The 19,835-nt window shown below is 45.1% G+C and overlaps 1 protein-coding gene across 1 annotated transcript in view; it reads left to right on the top strand.

The window, feature by feature from the left end:
• Positions 1 to 19,835, top strand: part of LOC138674721 (uncharacterized) — a 95,042-nt gene that overhangs the window by 65,788 nt on the left and 9,419 nt on the right. Inside the window, exons 10-12 of the mRNA XM_069762538.1 lie at positions 17,502 to 17,549; positions 18,114 to 18,232; positions 18,326 to 18,473. Coding sequence (XP_069618639.1) covers positions 17,502 to 17,549; positions 18,114 to 18,232; positions 18,326 to 18,473 — 315 coding nt within the window. The remainder of the gene's footprint in view (positions 1 to 17,501; positions 17,550 to 18,113; positions 18,233 to 18,325; positions 18,474 to 19,835) is intronic.

The raw sequence follows: 19,835 nt of genomic DNA, 5'->3' as shown, positions 1-19,835 counted from the left end.
CATATGGGGTATCAGCGTACTCAGGACAAATTGTACAACAACTTTTGGGGTCCAATTTCTTCTCTTACCCTTGGTAAAATAAAACAAATTGGAGCTGAAGTAAATTTTTTGTGAAAAAAAAGTTAAATGTTCATTTTTATTTAAACATTCCAAAAATTTCTGTGAAGCACCAGAAGGGTTAATAAACTTCTTGAATATGGTTTTGAGCACCTTGAGGGGTGCAGTTTTTAGAATGGTGTCACACTTGGGTATTTTCTATCATATAGACCCCTCAAAATGACTTCAAATGAGATTTGGTCCCTAAAAAAATGGTGTTGTAAAAATGAGAAATTGCTGGTCAACTTTTAACCCTTATAACTCCCTAACAAAAAAAAAACGGTGTGAATCGTGACACCCACCAAAATCAGTCATTTGAGCACATTTTTATTTAGGGGTATCATTGGCATGGCTTGGATTACCAGTGCCCCGGGCAGGGCAGGAAAAGACAGTTGAACCATTAAACAAATTTTAAGATAAAATAATGCAGCGCTATATTTTACTACCTATCAAGGGCAGGACACCAGAGAGACCACGCAGATCCCACCGCTACCACCAATTTGTCAAAGATGACATCAGAGGGGGTCAAGCTACCCACCACGCTCATATATTTTTGTCATGAACAGTGTCCTACTGCCCCCTATCTCCTACTTAGGTATGTGTCCGGATGTTCGTCTCTGTTCACCTCCTGCGACAGGACCGCTCCTAGGCCCATGTTATAATCATCCATCTCCACGATGAATTCTCTCTTGAAGTTGGGGCTGATGAGGACGAGCTGTCCACACAGCGCCACCCTCATAGACTGGTATGCTTCCTCCACTTGAGGGTTCCACCGCACCATGACCGATTTTTTTTTTCCTTTAGGAGATCGGTTAGGAGTGTTGTTCTCCCAGAGAAATTAGGTATAAACCTTAGGTAATACCCGATGATGCCCAGAAACGCTCTCATCTGTTTGGTGGTAAAAGGTCGAGGCCAGTTCGGTATGGTCTCGATTTTATTTATTTGGGGGTTGATAACCCCATGGCTGATCACGTATCCCAAATACCAGGCGTCCTTAAGCCCTATCGCACATTTCTTGGCATTCGCCGTCAAGCCTGCGGCTCTGAGCGAATTCACTACTGCTGCAATGGGGAATATGTCTATCAGCCTCTGGAATGTGGCTGGTGCCCCATGTAGTCCAAAGGGCAAGATGACATAGTGGTACAGACCTTCCAGTGTTATGAAGGCGGTCTTCTCCTTTGCTTATTCCATGAGAGGTACCTGCCAGTAACTCTTGGTGAGATCGAGTATGGTAAAGTACTGGGCCTGCCCCAGTCGCTCAATCAGCTCATCCATCCGGGGCATTGGATAAAGGTTGAACTTCGACACCTCGTTCAGCTTACAGATATCATTACAGAACCGTCACTCCGGGACTCCTCAATTACTCCTAGCTGGAGCATTTGTCTTACCTCACTTGCGATGGCTTGTCTCTGGGCCTCGTGCACACGGTATGGTTTCATTTGCACCCTTACATGAGGCTGGTTGACATGTCATGCTGGATGACAGAGATACGACCGGATAGTTTAAAAAATACATCCGTATTCTCTTGTACTAATTTCCGCAGCTCTCAATGCTGCTGATTTGAGAGTGTGTCTCCTATCTTTACTGCTCACTCAGCCTCTGTCCGGGCCGATATCGGATGGTCCCTAGATGATACATCTGAAGTCGCTTCTGTAAGCATACACTCCCGATCCTTCCACACTTTCAAAAGATTGAGATGATACCACTGTTTGGGTTTTCCTTTCCCAGGCTGGTAAACTTGGTAGTTTACTTCCCCCCACTTTTTCCCAAACTTCATATGGCCCTTGCCACTTGGCCATAAGCTTGCATTCGGCAGTGGGTACCAAAACCAAAACCCGATCTCCTTCTTTAAAGGAGCGGACCGTGGTCTTTTTGTTATATATGCGACCCTGTGCTGCCTGAGCATCCAACAAATGCTTTTTTACTATCGGCACGACCGCTGCAATCCAGTCCTGCATATTGGCCACGTGCTCAATGACACTCTTATGTGGCGTAGGTTCCTGCTCCCATGTCTTTTTGGTTATATCCAGTAGACCCCTAGGATGCCTGCCATACAGTAGCTCAAAGGGTGAAAATCCTGTGGAAGTCTGTGGTACCTCAAGAATCGTGAACATCAAATAGGGCAACATGTCCCAATCCCTTCCATCCTTAGAAACTACCTTCTTCAACATGGATTTGAGGGTTTTGTTGAAGCGCTCGATTAGTCCATTGGTCTGGGGGTGATACACCAACGTGCGCAACTGTTTTATTTTGAGAAACTTGCACAGTTCCTTTGTCACCTTGGACATGAAAGGAGTCCCCTGATCAGTAAGGATCTAATTCGGTAGCCCAAGGTGACAGAACATGGCAAACTCCCGGGAGATAAGCTTAGCCAAGGTGTGCCAAAGCGGAATGGCTTATGGGTACAGGTGGTGCAGTCTACGACCAATAATATATGTTGGTGGCCCTGTGCTGATTTTACAATCGGCACTACCAGATCCATCACAATCCGTTTGAAACGTACTTCTATAATGGGTAGAGATACCAACGGACTCCAGTAGTTTGCGGTGGGTGAGGTTAGCTGGCACTCAGGACACATATCTGTTGTGAGTTCTGTTTTTGGGCTCCCTCTGGTGGTTACTGATGGTACTGGGTGACTTGTCTTTCCTGGGTCTCTGGGTTCCACCTGTTCCATCAGGATATGGGAGTTTCCTATTTAACCTGGCTTTGCTGGCATTTCCTCGCCGGTTATCAATGTATCCAGTGTGTCTTGTTACCTCTGCTCCCTGCTCCTAGAACCTTCTGGTCAAGCTAAGTTTGGATTTTCCTGTTTTGGTGTTTTGCTTTATTTGGTTTTTTAGTCCAGCCTGCAGATATGTGATTATTGCTGCTGGTTGCTCTAGTGGGCTGAAATTGCTCCTCATGTACCATGAGTTGGCACATGAGTTCAAGTAATTTCAGGATGGTTTTTTGAAGGGTTTTTCACTGACCGCGCAGTTCACTTTTGTATCCTCTGCTATCTAGCTTTAGCGGGCCTCATTTTGCTGAAACTGTTTTCATACTGCGCATGTGCTTTCCTCTCATTTCACCGTCATTATATGTGGGGGGCTGCTATTTCTGTGGGGTATTTCTCTGGAGGCAAGAGAGGTCTGTGTTTCTTCTAATAGGGGAAGTTAGATCTTCGGCTGGAGCGAGACGTCTAGGATCATCGTAGGCACGTTCCCCGGCTACTTTTATTTGTGTGTTAGGTTCAGGGTCGCGGTCAGCTCAGGTTCCATCGCCCTAGAGCTTGTTTGTATCTGTGCTTGTCCTTTAGTGATCCCCTGCCATTGGGATCATGACAGTATAACCGGCCCACAAAGTGTTAATTGTATTGGCTGAAGTAGGAGGATAAGTAGTCTGAGGAAGGTTTTTTTTTTTTTTTTTCTCTTTCCCTCAGAGTTTGCTGCCTAGCCTTATTGCAGCGTGGCTACTTCCTCCTCCTCTTAATCTTTGAATGGCTCTGATCCCAGCTGTTTATCATGGACGTCCAGAGTTTGGCTTCCAGCCTGAATAATCTTGCCGCTAAGGTTCAAAATATACAGGATTTTGTTGTACATGCTCCTATGTCTGAACCTAGAATTCCTGTCCCAGAGTTTTTTTCTGGAGATAGATCTCGTTTTCTGAATTTTAGGAACAATTGCAAGTTGTTTCTTTCTTTGAAATCTCGCTCCTCTGGAGACCCTGCTCAGCAAGTCAAGATTATTATATCTTTCCTGCGGGGTGACCCTCAGGATTGGGCATTTGCATTGGCACCAGGGGACCCTGCGTTGCTTAATGCGGATGCGTTTTTTCTGGCATTGGGTTTGCTCTATGAGGAACCTAACCAAGAGATTCAGGCTGAAAAAGCTTTGTTGGCCCTCTCTCAGGGGCAAGATGAAGCAGAAATTTATTGTCAAAAATTTCGGAAGTGGTCGGTGCTTACTCAGTGGAATGAGTGCGCCCTGGCTGCAAGGTTCAGAGATGGCCTTTCTGAAACTATTAAAGATGTTATGGTGGGGTTCCCTGCGCCTACTGGTCTGAATGAGTCTATGACTATGGCTATTCAGATTGATCGGCGTTTACCGGAGCGCAAACCTGTGCACCATTTGGCGGTGTCGTCTGAACCGTCTCCTGAGATAATGCAATGTGATAAAATTCAGTCCAGAAGTGAACGGCAAAATTATAGGCGGAAAAAAAGGTTGTGCTTTTATTGTGGTGATTCAGCTCATGTTATATCAGCATGCTCTAAACGCACAAAAAAGGTTGATAAGTCTGTTGCCATTAGTACTTTACAGTCTAAGTTCATTCTGTCTGTGACTCTGATTTGTTCATTATCATCCATTTCCGTCGATGCCTATGTGGATTCAGGCGCTGCCCTGAGTCTTATGGATTGGTCATTTGCCAATCGCTGTGGGTTTAGTCTGGAGCCTCTGGAAGTCCCTATTCCTTTGAAGGGAATTGACTCTACACCTTTGGCTATGAATAAACCTCAGTACTGGACACAAGTGACCATGCGTATGACTCCTGTTCATCAGGAGGTGATTCGCTTCCTGGTACTGTATAATTTGCATGATGTCCTAGTGCTTGGTCTGCCATGGTTACAAACTCATAATCCAGTCCTTGACTGGAAATCGATGTCTGTGTTAAGCTGGGGTTGTCAGGGGGTTCATGATGATGCACCTCCGATTTCTATCGCTTCATCTACTCCTTCTGAGATTCCTGTGTTTTTGTCTATCGGGATGTTTTTGAGGAGCCTAAGCTCAGTTCGCTTCCTCCTCACAGGGATTGCGATTGTGCTATAAATTTAATTCCAGGCAGTAAATTTCCTAAAGGTCGTTTGTTCAATCTGTCAGTGCCAGAGCATACTGCTATGCGGGATTATGTTAAGGAGTCCTTGGAAAAGGGACATATCCGTCCATCTTTGTCCCCTTTGGGAGCAGGTTTTTTTTTCGTGGCCAAAAAAGATGGTTCCTTGAGGCCTTGTATAGATTATCGTCTTTTGAATAAGATTACCGTAAAATATCAGTATCCTTTGCCATTGTTGACTGATTTGTTTGCTCGCATTAAGGGGGCTAAATGGTTCACTAAGATTGATCTTCGGGGTGCGTATAATCTTATACGAATAAAGCAAGGTGATGAGTGGAAAACCGCATTTAATACGCCTGATGGCCATTTTGAGTATTTGGTAATGCCTTTCGGACTTTCTAATGCTCCTTCAGTCTTCCAGTCCTTTATGCACGATATTTTCCGTGAATATCTGGATAAATTTATGATTGTGTATTTGGATGATATTTTGTTTTTTTCTGATGACTGGGAGTCTCATGTTCAGCAGGTCAGGAAGGTGTTTCAGGTCCTGCGGGCCAATTCCTTGTTTGTAAAAGGCTCAAAGTGTCTCTTTGGAGTCCAGAAGATTTCTTTCTTGGGGTATATTTTTTCCCCTTCTACTATTGAGATGGATCCCGTCAAGGTTCAGGCTATTTGTGACTGGACGCAGCCTACATCTCTTAAGAGTCTACAGAAATTCTTGGGCTTTGCTAATTTCTATCATCGTTTTATAACTAATTTTTCTAGTGTTGTTAAGCCTTTGACGGATTTGACTAAGAAGGGTGCTGATGTTGCTAATTGGTCTCCTGCGGCTGTGGAGGCCTTTCAGGAACTTAAGTGCCGGTTTTCTTCTGCTCCTGTGTTGCGTCAGCCAGATGTTTCGCTCCCTTTTCAGGTTGAGGTTGATGCTTCCGAGATTGGAGCGGGGGCGGTTTTGTCACAGAGAAGCTCCGATGGCTCGGTGATGAAGCCATGCGCGTTTTTTTCTAGAAAGTTTTCGCCGGCTGAGCGGAATTATGATGTTGGTAATCGGGAACTTTTGGCCATGAAGTGGGCATTTGAGGAGTGGCGTCATTGGCTAGAGGGTGCTAGACATCGTGTGGTGGTCTTGACTGATCACAAAAATTTGATTTACCTTGAGTCTGCCAGGCGTCTGAATCCTAGACAGGCGCGTTGGTCACTGTTTTTCTCTCGTTTCAATTTTGTGGTTTCATACCTGCCAGGTTCAAAGAATGTGAAGGCGGATGCTCTTTCTAGGAGTTTTGTGCCTGACTCCCTTGGAAATTCTGAGCCCTCTGGTATCCTTAGGGATGGGGTGATTTTGTCTGCTGTCTCCCCAGACTTGCGACGTGCTTTGCAGGAGTTTCAGGCGGGTAAACCTGATTGTTGTCCGCCTGAGAGACTGTTTGTTCCGGATAATTGGACCAGTAGAGTCATCTCCGAGGTCCATTCTTCTGCGTTGGCAGGTCATCCTGGAATATTTGGTACTAGAGACTTGGTGGCCAGGTCTTTTTGGTGGCCTTCCTTGTCGAGGGATGTGCGTTCTTTTGTGCAGTCTTGTGAGGTTTGTGCTCGGGCTAAGCCTTGCTGTTCTCGGGTCAGTGGATTGTTGTCACCTTTGCCTATCCCGAAGAGGCCTTGGACGCACATTTCCATGGACTTTATTTCGGATCTCCCTGTCTCTCAAAAAATGTCCGTCATCTGGGTTGTGTGTGATCGCTTTTCTAAAATGGTTCATCTGGTACCCTTGCCTAAGTTACCTTCCTCCTCTGAGTTGGTCCCTCTGTTTTTTCAGAATGTGGTTCGTTTGCATGGGATTCCTGAGAACATCGTTTCTGACAGGGGATCCCAGTTTGTGTCTAGATTTTGGCGGACTTTCTGTGCTAAGATGGGCATTGATTTGTCCTTTTCGTCTGCATTCCATCCTCAGACGAATGGCCAGACTGAACGAACTAATCAGACCTTGGAAACTTATTTAAGGTGTTTTGTTTCTGATGATCAGGATGACTGGGTTACCTTTTTGCCGCTGGCCGAATTTGCCCTTAATAATCGGGCTAGTTCTGCTACCTTGGTTTCTCCTTTCTTTTGTAATTCGGGGTTTCATCCTCGTTTTTCCTCTGGTCAGGTGGAACCTTCTGATTGTCCTGGAGTGGACATGGTGGTGGATAGGTTGCATCGGATTTGGAGTCATGTGGTGGACAATTTGAAGTTGTCCCAGGAGAAGGCTCAGCAGTTTGCTAATCGCCGTCGCCGCGTGGGTCCTCGACTTCTTGTTGGGGACTTGGTGTGGTTGTCTTCTCGTTTTGTTCCTATGAAGGTCTCTTCTCCTAAGTTCAAGCCTCGGTTCATCGGTCCCTATAGGATCTTGGAAATTCTTAACCCTGTGTCGTTTCGTTTGGATCTCCCGGCATCGTTTGCTATTCATAATGTGTTCCATCGGTCGTTGTTGCGGAAGTATGAGGTACCTGTTATTCCTTCGCTTGAGCCTCCTGCTCCAGTGCTGGTGGAGGGAGAATTGGAGTATGTTGTGGAGAAGATCTTGGATTCCCGTGTTTCCAGACGGAAACTCCAGTATTTGGTCAAGTGGAAGGGTTATGGTCAGGAGGATAATTCTTGGGTGGTTGCCTCGGATGTTCATGCTGATGATTTGGTTCGCGCTTTTCATAGGGCTCATCCTGGTCGCCCTGATGGTTCTCGTGAGGGTTCGGTGACCCCTCCTCAAGGGGGGGTACTGTTGTGAGTTCTGTTTTTGGGCTCCCTCTGGTGGTTACTGATGGTACTGGGTGACTTGTCTTTCCTGGGTCTCTGGGTTCCACCTGTTCCATCAGGATATGGGAGTTTCCTATTTAACCTGGCTTTGCTGGCATTTCCTCGCCGGTTATCAATGTATCCAGTGTGTCTTGTTACCTCTGCTCCCTGCTCCTAGAACCTTCTGGTCAAGCTAAGTTTGGATTTTCCTGTTTTGGTGTTTTGCTTTATTTGGTTTTTTAGTCCAGCCTGCAGATATGTGATTATTGCTGCTGGTTGCTCTAGTGGGCTGAAATTGCTCCTCATGTACCATGAGTTGGCACATGAGTTCAAATAATTTCAGGATGGTTTTTTGAAGGGTTTTTCGCTGACCGCGCAGTTCACTTTTGTATCCTCTGCTATCTAGCTTTAGCGGGCCTCATTTTGCTGAAACTGTTTTCATACTGCGTATGTGCTTTCCTCTCATTTCACCGTCATTATATGTGGGGGGCTGCTATTTCTGTGGGGTATTTCTCTGGAGGCAAGAGAGGTCTGTGTTTCTTCTAATAGGGGAAGTTAGATCTTCGGCTGGAGCGAGACGTCTAGGATCATCGTAGGCACGTTCCCCGGCTACTTTTATTTGTGTGTTAGGTTCAGGGTCGCGGTCAGCTCAGGTTCCATCGCCCTAGAGCTTGTTTGTATCTGTGCTTGTCCTTTAGTGATCCCCTGCCATTGGGATCATGACACATATCACAGTACCTCTGCACCTCAGAATAGACCCCAGGCCAAAAAGAACGGCACAACATGCGCTCCTGCGTCTTTTTGGCCACTAAGTGCCCTCCCAGCATGTGGCATCTCCACCCCTAGGGGGATGCCTGAGCAACAATCTCTTTCAGTCAGTCCCTTGCTGCTGAGTTGCCAGGTCCTGTCTTGCCATATCTCTCATTTCCGCCTCCCAAGGGGGTGCATACCCTGGTCTGTACCTGTTTCCTGTGTCTCTCCTTTCTGCCTCCCAGGTGGCTGCATACCCTGGTCTGAATCCTTGTTCCTGTACCTTATCCCGTACCTGACCCTGTCTGAACTAAGTCCTATGCCTGTGTCCATTTGTATCCCTGTCTGTAGCCTTTCCTATCCTGCTGTGCGTTTCCTTGTGATCACTCCTTCTGCTCTTTCCTCCGCAACCAGCAGCTTTGGTCTTTGCGCTGCAACCTGCGGCTCTGCTCGTCACAACCTGCAGCTATGCTCAGCTCTGCTTACTGCAACAGCAGCTCTGTGCAACCTGCGCTCTGCTCCGCTCGACGCAACCTGCGGCTCTACTCTCGTATGCTCGCCGCAACCTGTGGCTCTGCTCTGTTCAGCTCGCCACAACTTGCGGCTCTGCTCCGCTCTGCTCACTGCATCCAGTGGTTCTGTTCCGCTCTCCGCTTCTAGCTGTTCTGCTCCACTCTCCACATCCTGCGGTTCTGCTCTGCTCTCCGTGTCCTGCTCTGTCCTCTGCATCCTGCAGTTCTGCTTTGCTCTCGCCCTACACCCCGTGGCTCTTTGTCCCTCCAGTCTGTGCTGGTTACTACTCGTTCCCTTATCCCACTCGTACCTGCCTGTGTTCCCGTGTCTCCTGAAGCAGTTCCTGTCCCTCCAGTCTGAACTGGTTCCTAACAGTTCCTGTCCCTCCAGTCTGAACTGGTTCCTATCTGTTCCCTACTCTTACCTGCCTATGTTCCTGCCCTACCCATTACCATCCTGATTCCTCCAGTATGTTCCGTGCCCGCTGGCCTACCAGAGTGCCAGCCGTGCCCACCTGCCTGCCAGAGTGCCAGCCGTGCCCGCCTGCCAGCCAGAGTACCAGTCATGCTCATCCGTACTTTCTCGCACCTGACACTAGTGTTTCGTCCCCTAGTAGGACCAGCTGCTACAGCCAGACACCTCCCTGGAGTGGTAGCTGGCAGCTACCTGTCGCACCAGCCTGACCTCACCATCAGTTGCTCCAGTGAACACCAAAGTAGCTGCTTAGTCACGCCCTTTCCAGGGTAGTCTGGTTTGTGGCACAGTGGGGCCACAATCCCACGCTCGCGCCATCCAGTCTGGGAGCGAGCATTACAGACGTAAGGATCCACGGTGAAAATGGCCTCGGCGTAAATCGACATACGGCGAGTATACCCGAAGTCCATGGGTTCAGCTGTCAGGGGGAAGTTGGCAGACACATGTCCTGGCCCTTGGCACCACCAACACTTAATAGCTGCAGCACAACTGGACCTTGTGGCCGATTTAGTGTCACTCTCACTCCAGGTTACCCCATTAGTGCAGGCTCGGTCCCGATTGGCCCCAGCAGAGGGTCGTGGACCTTTCCCAGGCTCCTGGGTTGCCGAGTCTCGACGTGATAACCGTAGTGGAGCAGAGTCCCATATAAAGTCCTGAGGGGCCATATATCACTCAATCAGGTTGACCAACTGGTCTAGGGTGCCAGGATACTCTTGGCCTACCCATTGCTTTATAGCGGCTGCCAGAGTTCGTACTAGCCGGTCGACCACCACTCTCTCCACCATTTGGTAAGGGGTTAAGGTCTCGGGCTGAAGCCATTTTTTTACCAGTTGTAACAAGTCATATGCCTGAGACCTGGCAGGAAGAGACTCCTCAAATGACCAATGGAATTTACCCATTGGGGCCACACATATGTATTAACCCCCAGTCTGGCAAAGATCTCACGTCTCAACTAGTCCAGGGCTTCATCTCGACTGAGGTCAAAGTAGGCCTTCCAGGCATCTCTACCGTCAGGAAGGGGGCCACCACTTCAGCCCACTGGGAAAACGGAAGCTCTCTCACTCTGCAGTGCGTTTGAACACGGTGAGGAAGGCTTCCATATTGTCCTCAGGACTCATCTTCCTCAGCGCTGACCGGACTTTGTACTGCTGCTTCAACAGATTGTTTGTCTGCTGCTGCTCCTGCTGCCGTTGCTGGGTGAGGGCCAACTGCTTTAGTATTTCTCAAAGAGTGTATACCATGCCTAGATCCATGGCACTTCCAAACATTACATAAATCAAAAAAATAGACCGGAAGCTATATGCCGTAAAATTACATGAAAAATTTTATCGATATAATATTAAAAGATTCAATGTAAAATCAGTTAGTATGGGGACAGCAATATGCAAAAAAACAGCCAAAAAAAGGTTCACAAATTACAGGTGAATCATCACCTTTAAGAATGGAGCTGCTATTAGAATTCGAGTGAAGATTAAATATTTATAAATTTGTGGAGCAATGAAGCTTCCAAAACTCTTTTTTATATATCATACATAGTGAAGTAGTCCAAATATAACAAGCCCCATGACAGTGTTTGTAATATCTTTAGATATATTACATTGTCAATCCCTATAATGGTAACTGTCTCCACATGATTCAGCCACAGAAAAAATATGAAAAAGTTTTCAATTAGTGCCTAATTATGGTGTATACAGCAAAAAAAGGGGGCATGATAGTAAGGAACAGGGATAGGAAATCTGAGGAATGGAAGTAAAGATAGTGAGTACTGTACCTTTAAATGACTGTGGCATCCCTGACGTGCGTTTTGCGTTTAAGCTTTTTCCAAGGGAGTGTGCAATTAGTATTTCCTCCATTTTGTTATCAGACTTGAGCTGTAGCATTGCAGGCTTAATAACCGACATGTAGCTGGCTTTGGGTATGCCTCAGTTCACACTGCCCGCATTCTCCACCATATGAAGTGCAGCGAGGTTGGTGCAGTGTGACACATAAGCAAGGACCACAGGAAAGTTCAAAGCAATGTGTGGTGAAATATGTGTATATATCTGTGTGTAGTGACATATGTCTAGGGTTATATGTGTGACTAGTGATAATGTGTGGTGAAATGTGTGTATATATATCTATGTGTGTAGTGACATATGTCTAGGGTTATGTGTGACTAGTGATAATGTAACATCTGCCCTGAAGGCAAGTCGCACCTAGGTGTTAATAGGTACTTCCTTGGGACTAGTAGAAATTGTGTCTCCATATCTCGCTAGGAGGTCTGGCCAAGGTCAAGAAGAAAGGAACACTTGACACCCCCTAGTGCTTGGAGGGGAGATGCTAATTGCGGCCTGAGGTACCTATTCCTGGGAACCATCTCACAAGTGTCTCCAGAGGAAAATAATATATATTCATTAGTAGAGCGGCCGTGCCCAATCAAACAGACCGCAATTATGATATTAACCTGGGGGGCCAGTCTAGAAACCTGACCTCCAGACCAAAGTTATAAATTTAGGCTGCAGACAGAGAATTGGGTTCACATGATGGGGGCAGCCTGAGAAGCTGGTGTGATCCAATCTACATTCTTCCTACCCTCAGGGAGCAGAAAGTAACTACCAGTTAGATAATTTCTGTAAGTTTCTCCTGTTTATTTTGATACTGTTGTGCATAAGTTGTATGTCTTTTTTATTATCATATTTTTATACCTTTTCTTATTGTAAGCATTGAACCTTCTGTTATTAAAGTATAAAACTTTAACAAGTTGAACTTTGAATGTTCTAAAATAATCCATAGCCTAAGGTCTGTGAGCCTTATGAGTGATAGACATATTTTTATTAGTATTGTTAGTTCCAGGACTCATCGCCCGTGTATTCCATGAGTGGTGGCAGCGTGTATGAGCTGGTGTGTGGCCTGGGTCGGTGTGTGATTTATGCTCCCATTACAGCATAGGACAGAGGTTGAATGCTGGACTGAGAGTGGGGAGATAGATTAACCCTTGCAGGCACAACCCAAAGTCACGTGTGAGAGTGGGCACGTGACGAATAAGTGACACCACGGATAAGGGATCCGTGACACAATGTTTTTAAATGGAATCTGTGGCCATGGGCAAATTGTAAAAGCCAGCTGGTAAGAGTGAACCGTCCCACTACCATCCTGTAGTTCTCTCCAAAAATAAAAGCCCTTAATGAGATTTCCAAAACATTGCCTTAGCCAAATAGCTTGACCAGGTCTGTGATGAGGGAACAGCCGCCATCTTGGGACAGGCATACTACAGATTGGCGTGACTCCATTTTGTCTCCTGGTCACAGGTCTGCAGCGAGTGCTTTTGGCCCCAACCTTTCTGATGAATAAGGTTCCTATTAGTATGCTAACGGGCTGAGCTCAGTGTAAAATGTAGACGGTATTTCAAAGCTCCATGAGGAAACCACGCCACCAGGGGGCTTGGAAATGCTTGGGGGCTTAATTAAAACACGCATGCCAAGTGGCCACTGGATACACATCTATTATGGCAGCCCAGCCGAACCGTCTTTAACATGGAATTGTGAATTATGAACGCATCGTCCGAGGTACAGGCTCATAAAAAATATTCTCCTTGCCCTAAAGAAATTGTGCATCTAACAGTGCGACTCCCGTGGCGGTGGGAGGTCTGAAACCCGAGATATAGGGATCAGCCTCCCACAGGGACCGAATGGGTCCAGGTTTGATCCCAGTACGACCGGCAGAACAAACCACAGGCGCTGGTACTGCCCGTGTGCTGATCCGCTCATCCTGAGGGAAGTTATCCCATTTATTAGATATTGGAATAAATCTTGCAGGGAGGCAGAGGGGGTGGAGATTGCTAAGCCCACCCAGCTGCAGGTGGGGGGCACAGCCAGGTTTAAGAAGAGCTGAAGGTCACTGGGAGGCTCTCACTCCACAGAAGAACATGATGATGATATCTTAAGGAACAGGGTATGCCAGCCAGAGGGGAGCAAGCACATGCTTTCTGGGGGCTGCCCGGCAACTAAGATTTGGACCTGCGGAATGCTGCGCCCCCCCAGCTTTCACGAGCGACCTTCAACCTGGTAAATTGACCTCCAGCTTTATACCTTTAAGCCTTGTATTATTGTTGTTATATTGTACTCTGACTGTAACTCTTGATATATTGTGATTGTATATTTCTTGTAATTATCTAGTGCGCCCTTAAGGCAATTAAATCATAAATTAATTTTGGGCTGATCCTTTTACTCTGATTGCGAATCTTAGAATACCCAGTGTGGGTAACAGGGCAGTCTCCCCGGCAGCCATTTGCTCTAGGTGCAGTTCCTTTACTGACCTGAGAGACAAAGGGGGGCGCCGGAGAGCTGGGCCTGTGTAGTGACGTCACGGATTGGTGACGTGGTAGGAAGGGGTAATCCTTCACAAGGTCCACACTTACTTTTATTTTGCCTTGTGACTCACAGGCGTCCTGCTATGAACATAAGGCACTCCAGTGGGTTTAATAGGACTCCGTCCGCATTCTGGGGGATACATATTGTCCCTTGCATATGATCCCCTCACAGCCTCGCAGTGCGGTTTACAGAATGAAAGGAACAGAACTATTAAGTTTTATATTTAATCCAAAACAACAGGCAGTGTATTTTTCTAATAAAAAATAAACAAAATATTTTACAAAGGGGACAAAATAATACAGCATATACAATTACATGAAATAAACAGGATTAACAAAGAAACTTACGCTGATTATATAGACTATTTGGATTAGCTAAAGAGAGCACTTGGATTGAAAAATGTCCAGTGCACGTAGATCATGCATACACTGATATGTATCTCTCTACATGAACACAGATCATAATTCACCTTGACTTTTTATCAGCACCTGAGTTGCACCCACACCACCTTTGATGACCTTATGTGGGCTGGGTTATGGTATGTTCTCAGCCCTTCAGGATTTTATGAAATTCCGAACATTAACATCTTGATTCCGCTATTGATTTAGTGCTCATAGGCAGGTGTCACAGTTATGAAAACATATACATATTCTTCCCTCATTAGTCCTGAAGTTGAAAATGTACAGTACAGACCAAATGTTTGGACACACCTTCTCATTTAAAGATTTTCCTGTATTTTCATGACTATGAAAATTGTACATTCACACTGAAGGCATCAAAACTATGAATTAACACGTGGAATTATATACTTAACAAAAAAGTGTGAAACAACTGAAATTATGTCTTATATTCTAGGTTCTTCAAAGTAGCCACCTTTTGCTTTGATGACTGCTTTCCACACTCTTGGCATTCTCTTGATGAGGTTCAAGAGGTAGTCACCGGGAATGGTTTTCACTTCACAGGTGTGCCCTGTCAGGTTTAATAAGTGGGATTTCTTGCCTTATAAATGGGGTTGGGACCATCAGTTGTGTTGTGCAGAAGTCTGGTGGATACACAGATGATAGTCCTACTGAATAGACCGTTAGAATTTGTATTATAGCAAGAAAAAAGCAGCTAAGTAAAGAAAAACGAGTGGCCATCATTACTTTAAGAAATGAAGGTCAGTCAGTCCGAAAAATTGGGAAAACTTTGAAAGTGTCCCCAAGTGCAGTGGCAAAAACCATCAAGTGCTACAAAGAAACTAGCTCACATGAGGACCGCCCCAGGAAAGGAAGACCAAGAGTCACCTCTGCTTCTGAGGATAAGTTTATCCGAGTCACCAGCCTCAGAAATCGTAGGTTAACAGCAGCTCAGATTAGAGACCAGGTCAATGCCACCCAGAGTTCTAGCAGCAGATAGATCTCTACAACAACTGTTAAGAGGAGACTTTGTACAGCAGGCCTTCATGGTAAAATAGCTGCTAGGAAACCACTGCTAAGGACAGGCAACAAGCAGAAGAGACTTGTTTGGGTTAAAGAACACAAGGAATGGACATTAGACCAGTGGAAATCTGTGCTTTGGTCTGATGAGTCGAAATTTGAGATCTTTGGTTCCAACCAACGTGTCTTTGTGCGACGCAGAAAAGGTGAACGGATGGACTCTACATGCCTGGTTCCCACCGTGAAGCATGGAGGAGGTGTGATGGTGTGGGGGGGCTTTGCTGGTGACACTGTTGGGGATTTATTCAAAATTGAAGGCATACTGAACCAGCATGGCTACCACAGCATCTTGCAGCGGCAACCATCCGGTTTGCATTTAGTTGGACCATCATTTATTTTTCAACAGGACAATGACCCCAAACTCACCTCCAGGCTGTGTAAGGGCTATTTGACCATGAAGGAGAGTGATGGGGTGCTACGCCAGATGACCTGGCCTCCACAGTCACCAGACCTGAACCCAATCGAGATGGTTTGGGGTGAGCTGGACCGTAGAGTGAAGGCAAAAGTGCCAACAAGTGCTAAGCATCTCTGGAAACTCCTTCAAGATTGTTTTGAAGACCATTCCCGGTGACTACCTCTTGAAACTCATCAAGAGAATGCCAAGAGTGTGCAAAGCAGTCATCAAAGCAAAAGGTGGCTACTTTGAAGAACCTAGAATATAAGACATATTTTCAGTTGTTTCACACTTTTTTGTTAAGTATATAATTCCACATGTGTTAATTCATATTTTTGATGCCTTTAGTGTTAATGTACAATTTTCATAGTCATGAAAATACAGAAAAAGAAAAATCTTTAAATGACAAGGGGTGTCCAAACTTTTGGTCTGTACTGTATGTCCCATCAATATCTGATCTATACAAACCCCAATATTCATAACTTTTTGTTAGAAACACCAAGTCTGGATGAAGTTCTTTCACCATAGTAATTTCATCCTGGAGGACCAATAGTTCTTCCTGGATGGGACAATAGGTATCCTGTCTTAATTACCTGACCCCACAAGAGAGTCGGGGCTTCAAGAGGAATTTTGATTTGATTTGCCATTTCCCATCTATATGGAATATCCTACCTCCCTTCGTCCATTGTACAATTCTACACCAAGGAGTTTTAGAATGTAAGCTCATTTTCCTTACTGGAAATCTGTGTGAGAGAGGAGGAGAGAGGAGGTTGAATGCGCCCTCACTAGTGGCTTTAGGGGTCTTAATATTTTATATGACACTACCCTAACCATAACACTATCCCTAACAGCCAACATTAACCCTAACCCTTGTCTTAAACCTAGTCTTAGTCATATCTCTAACCCTAGTCTTAAACTAATGTTAAAAAAAGTATGTAAAAACTTAACGTTTATGATAACATTAGTGTTATAACATAACATTAGTGTTTTTTTTAAGTGGCAACTTTTATTTTTGGGACACCTCCCACAGCAGGTATCTGCCTCCTCTTTGTCAGCCCAATTACTGGATAAGCAGTTCGCAGCAGTCGAGATATCAATCTCTGCATCTCTGCTGTGCTCTGCATAGGTAGTTGCCAAGATAACAAAGCACACTCCGCCATACTGAGAGCTTTGTTATTTTGGTTGGTGCCTATGCAGAATGCAGCAGCAGATGACAAACTTTAACTGTTTTGTTCATTGGCCCCCAGGCAGTCACTCGTTGTGCCCTCGTGCCACTCCAAGGAATATCAGCATTGAAATGGGTGGAACAAAATTTTGCACCCCCATTTAATTTTTTGACCAGGGCATGTGCCCCTGTGGCCCCCACCACCCTATACTGCTGATGAGTATGATGACATTTCTTGAGCTTTAGCAGGTTCCGGTCAATCTCTGCTCTAACCAAAACTCATCTCTAAATAGAAAGGAGAGATAATGGCTACCATACGATCCGTCAGCTTGTATACCTATCCATATGCACCATTATAGCATGCTGACATCATAGGAAATGCTCCCGATTAACCAGAGAGGAGGCAAAGTCGAAATATAGGTTCTTGTCTTATCTAAGCCACCCACTCATGGACCTCGAAAAAAAAAATCTAACTCTGCAGATCTAACCTTCAAGGATTTTGTTCTCACACCAAGATAGGTGATATCTTGGGGTGGTCGAATCGATGGGAGCTCCATGATCTCAAATTGTTTGTGTTAGGGGACCAGAAACTGGGACCTCCTGCTATCAATTAGAGAAGATGGGAATAACCCTAATTCTAAGAGTTGATGAAGAAGAACTGGGACAATATTCTTCTGCATGGTCACCCTATATTGTGCTATTTCTTTCAGGAAATCGTTCTCTCCTTCATCTGGTACCACAGTCGATATATTCCAATGGTGAGATAATCTTAGGAATTTCAACTATTTGCTGTTTTTTACCTCACACCGCAAGATGAAAGATTATATGTAAAAACTTTATTGTCATGCCGGCTCGCTTAGACTAACGTCATTCTCTAGAATGCTCTGTCTCTCATTTGGGTCTTTTTAGTCATGTTTTATCATGGTCTTCATTCTTCTTGTCTGACAGGTTGACCTCCTGTCGTTAACCTTTACATACCTTTATTCCAAATTCTTCTTCTCCAATTAATGAGATCTTCTCGTATTACCAAAATAAGATGCAACTTAATTCTGCTTGTTCATATTTCAAGGAAATTGGTCAATTCACTTTGTTTCCTTCAATAAATGTTGTCCAACTAGTGATTTTCTCTAGTGCTCTAAAACCTCAACTTTGAGCATGACAGCTTAAATGGGACTTCAATTACAACAGCCAGAGAGTCACTGGTTGAGGACTTCTGTCTGAATGGACATTCCCAGTAAAAAATATCTTCTGAGGTGATGTCAAATGTTCTCATTAAATGGACCTTCTCATTAATACCTTTTTTCCTTCTTCTGTTGCCTCAGACTCCCAGGACTGTACAGAAATATCTTGGAAAGTGTCTCTACAGGAGGGTAAATCGTTGGAGTCTGAAGGCAAAAGTGTTCAGGTGAAGCATTCGGGGATATACTCAATTTACAGCCAGGTATGACACCACCCAGTCCCATGTTTTGCCATGATTCCTTTTCAATCTGCCCATCTCCATACCAAAGTTCTGCATCTCTTGCTTCGTTCCTAGGTGTTTTACACGGATACGACGTACACCATGGGTCATATAGTATTACAGCAGACAGATGGAGACTCAAAAGGCAGCAATATTCTTCTCCGTTGCGTTCAAAGTATGCCAGGGGATAAAAGTTTGGCATTTAATACCTGCTACACATCTGGTAAGACTCTTATCTTGCAATCCCATACTTATTAATTTAGTTTTTCTCAATGTGGGCCCGGTATTCGGGAGAAGATCTTAATTCCAGCCAATATTCATGACATGTGAGGAGGGGTATACATAATAAAAGCAAGGATAATAATCTTAAACAATACAAGTCACGACTGGTCCAGGAGGAGAGAGGACCCTGCCCACGAGGGCTCACAATCTACAAGGGATGCGTGAGGATACAGTAGGTGAGGGCAGAGCTGGTCATGTAGTGGTTTGGTGGTTACTGCAAATTGTAGGCTTGACAGAAGATTTGTTTCTTCAAGTTCCTTTTGAAGAGCCAAGTTTTATAAAAGCGGTCATAGGAATAATTGAATGTGATGTTGAGTTCCTCCATCAACATTACTTCATTTGCTTCAGCGAACCAGAGGGAGACTGTCGGAATGGATTTTTTTTTCCAGGACAAAGGGAAACACGCTCGATTAAGTGCCTCAGTATAGAATGCTTACATATTTTTAGAGGGATTTCACAGTGATTGAGAAGAACGAGGGCAGGATTCAGGTCAGGCGCAAGATCAGTGATCCTGGGTATCACCAGTTCCACTTTTTCCCAAAAAGGAGCGAGAAGCCTACAAGACCAAAAACATGTACAATAGTAGATCACCTTCCTCATCTCCACATCTCCAACACATGGAGTTGGCTTCAGGAAAAATAAAGTAAAGGCGAGTTGGGACTCTATACCACCGAAATAGCAGTTTTACCGAACCACGTGAAAACGAGAGCAAAGCAACGCTTTATGTGTCAAAGAGAAAATTTGACTCCATTGATCTTTCGATAGAGACCCAAGTCATCCTCCCATTGTCTCTAGTCTGGAGGGTCTATCAGCTAGGAATAAGATAAGGATAGAATATGTCTTAAAGGACCCAAACTCAAGCGAGCTGTCTCAAAAGTCGTTTGGTTTGTATTATAAAAGAGTCTGGGAGGAAATGAATGGAAAAAATGAGACAGCTGGCCCACTATCCATGATCCCAGAGTGGGTGGGGAAGAAATGCCAAGGTGATAGTCCTTTGAAGGCCAGGTATGTCCTGCTCCAAAATGGTCAATTTTGAAGTAGCCACTGTTAAGCCAGGTTCAAAAGACATTGTCATCTAAGCGGGGAACAAGTGGATTACTGAAAACAGGATACATGGAATAGTATTACGGTATCATATTGGCCCGTACCACGAGAAGGGTACAGCAGTCAAGGGTAGCCCCAATTGTGGAATGTCTCATCTCTTATTTCGAAATAATACTTTATCCCCTTCTTGCCATGGACAACTTTAGTTTTTGCACTTTCGTTTTTTACTCCCCTTCTTCCAAGAGACATATTTATTCAT

This window comes from Ranitomeya imitator, chromosome 4 (assembly GCF_032444005.1).
Source record: "Ranitomeya imitator isolate aRanImi1 chromosome 4, aRanImi1.pri, whole genome shotgun sequence".
Lineage (NCBI taxonomy): Eukaryota > Metazoa > Chordata > Amphibia > Anura > Dendrobatidae > Ranitomeya > Ranitomeya imitator.
Note: the sequence above shows the minus strand (reverse complement) of the source record. Positions and strands in the feature narration are given on the sequence as shown.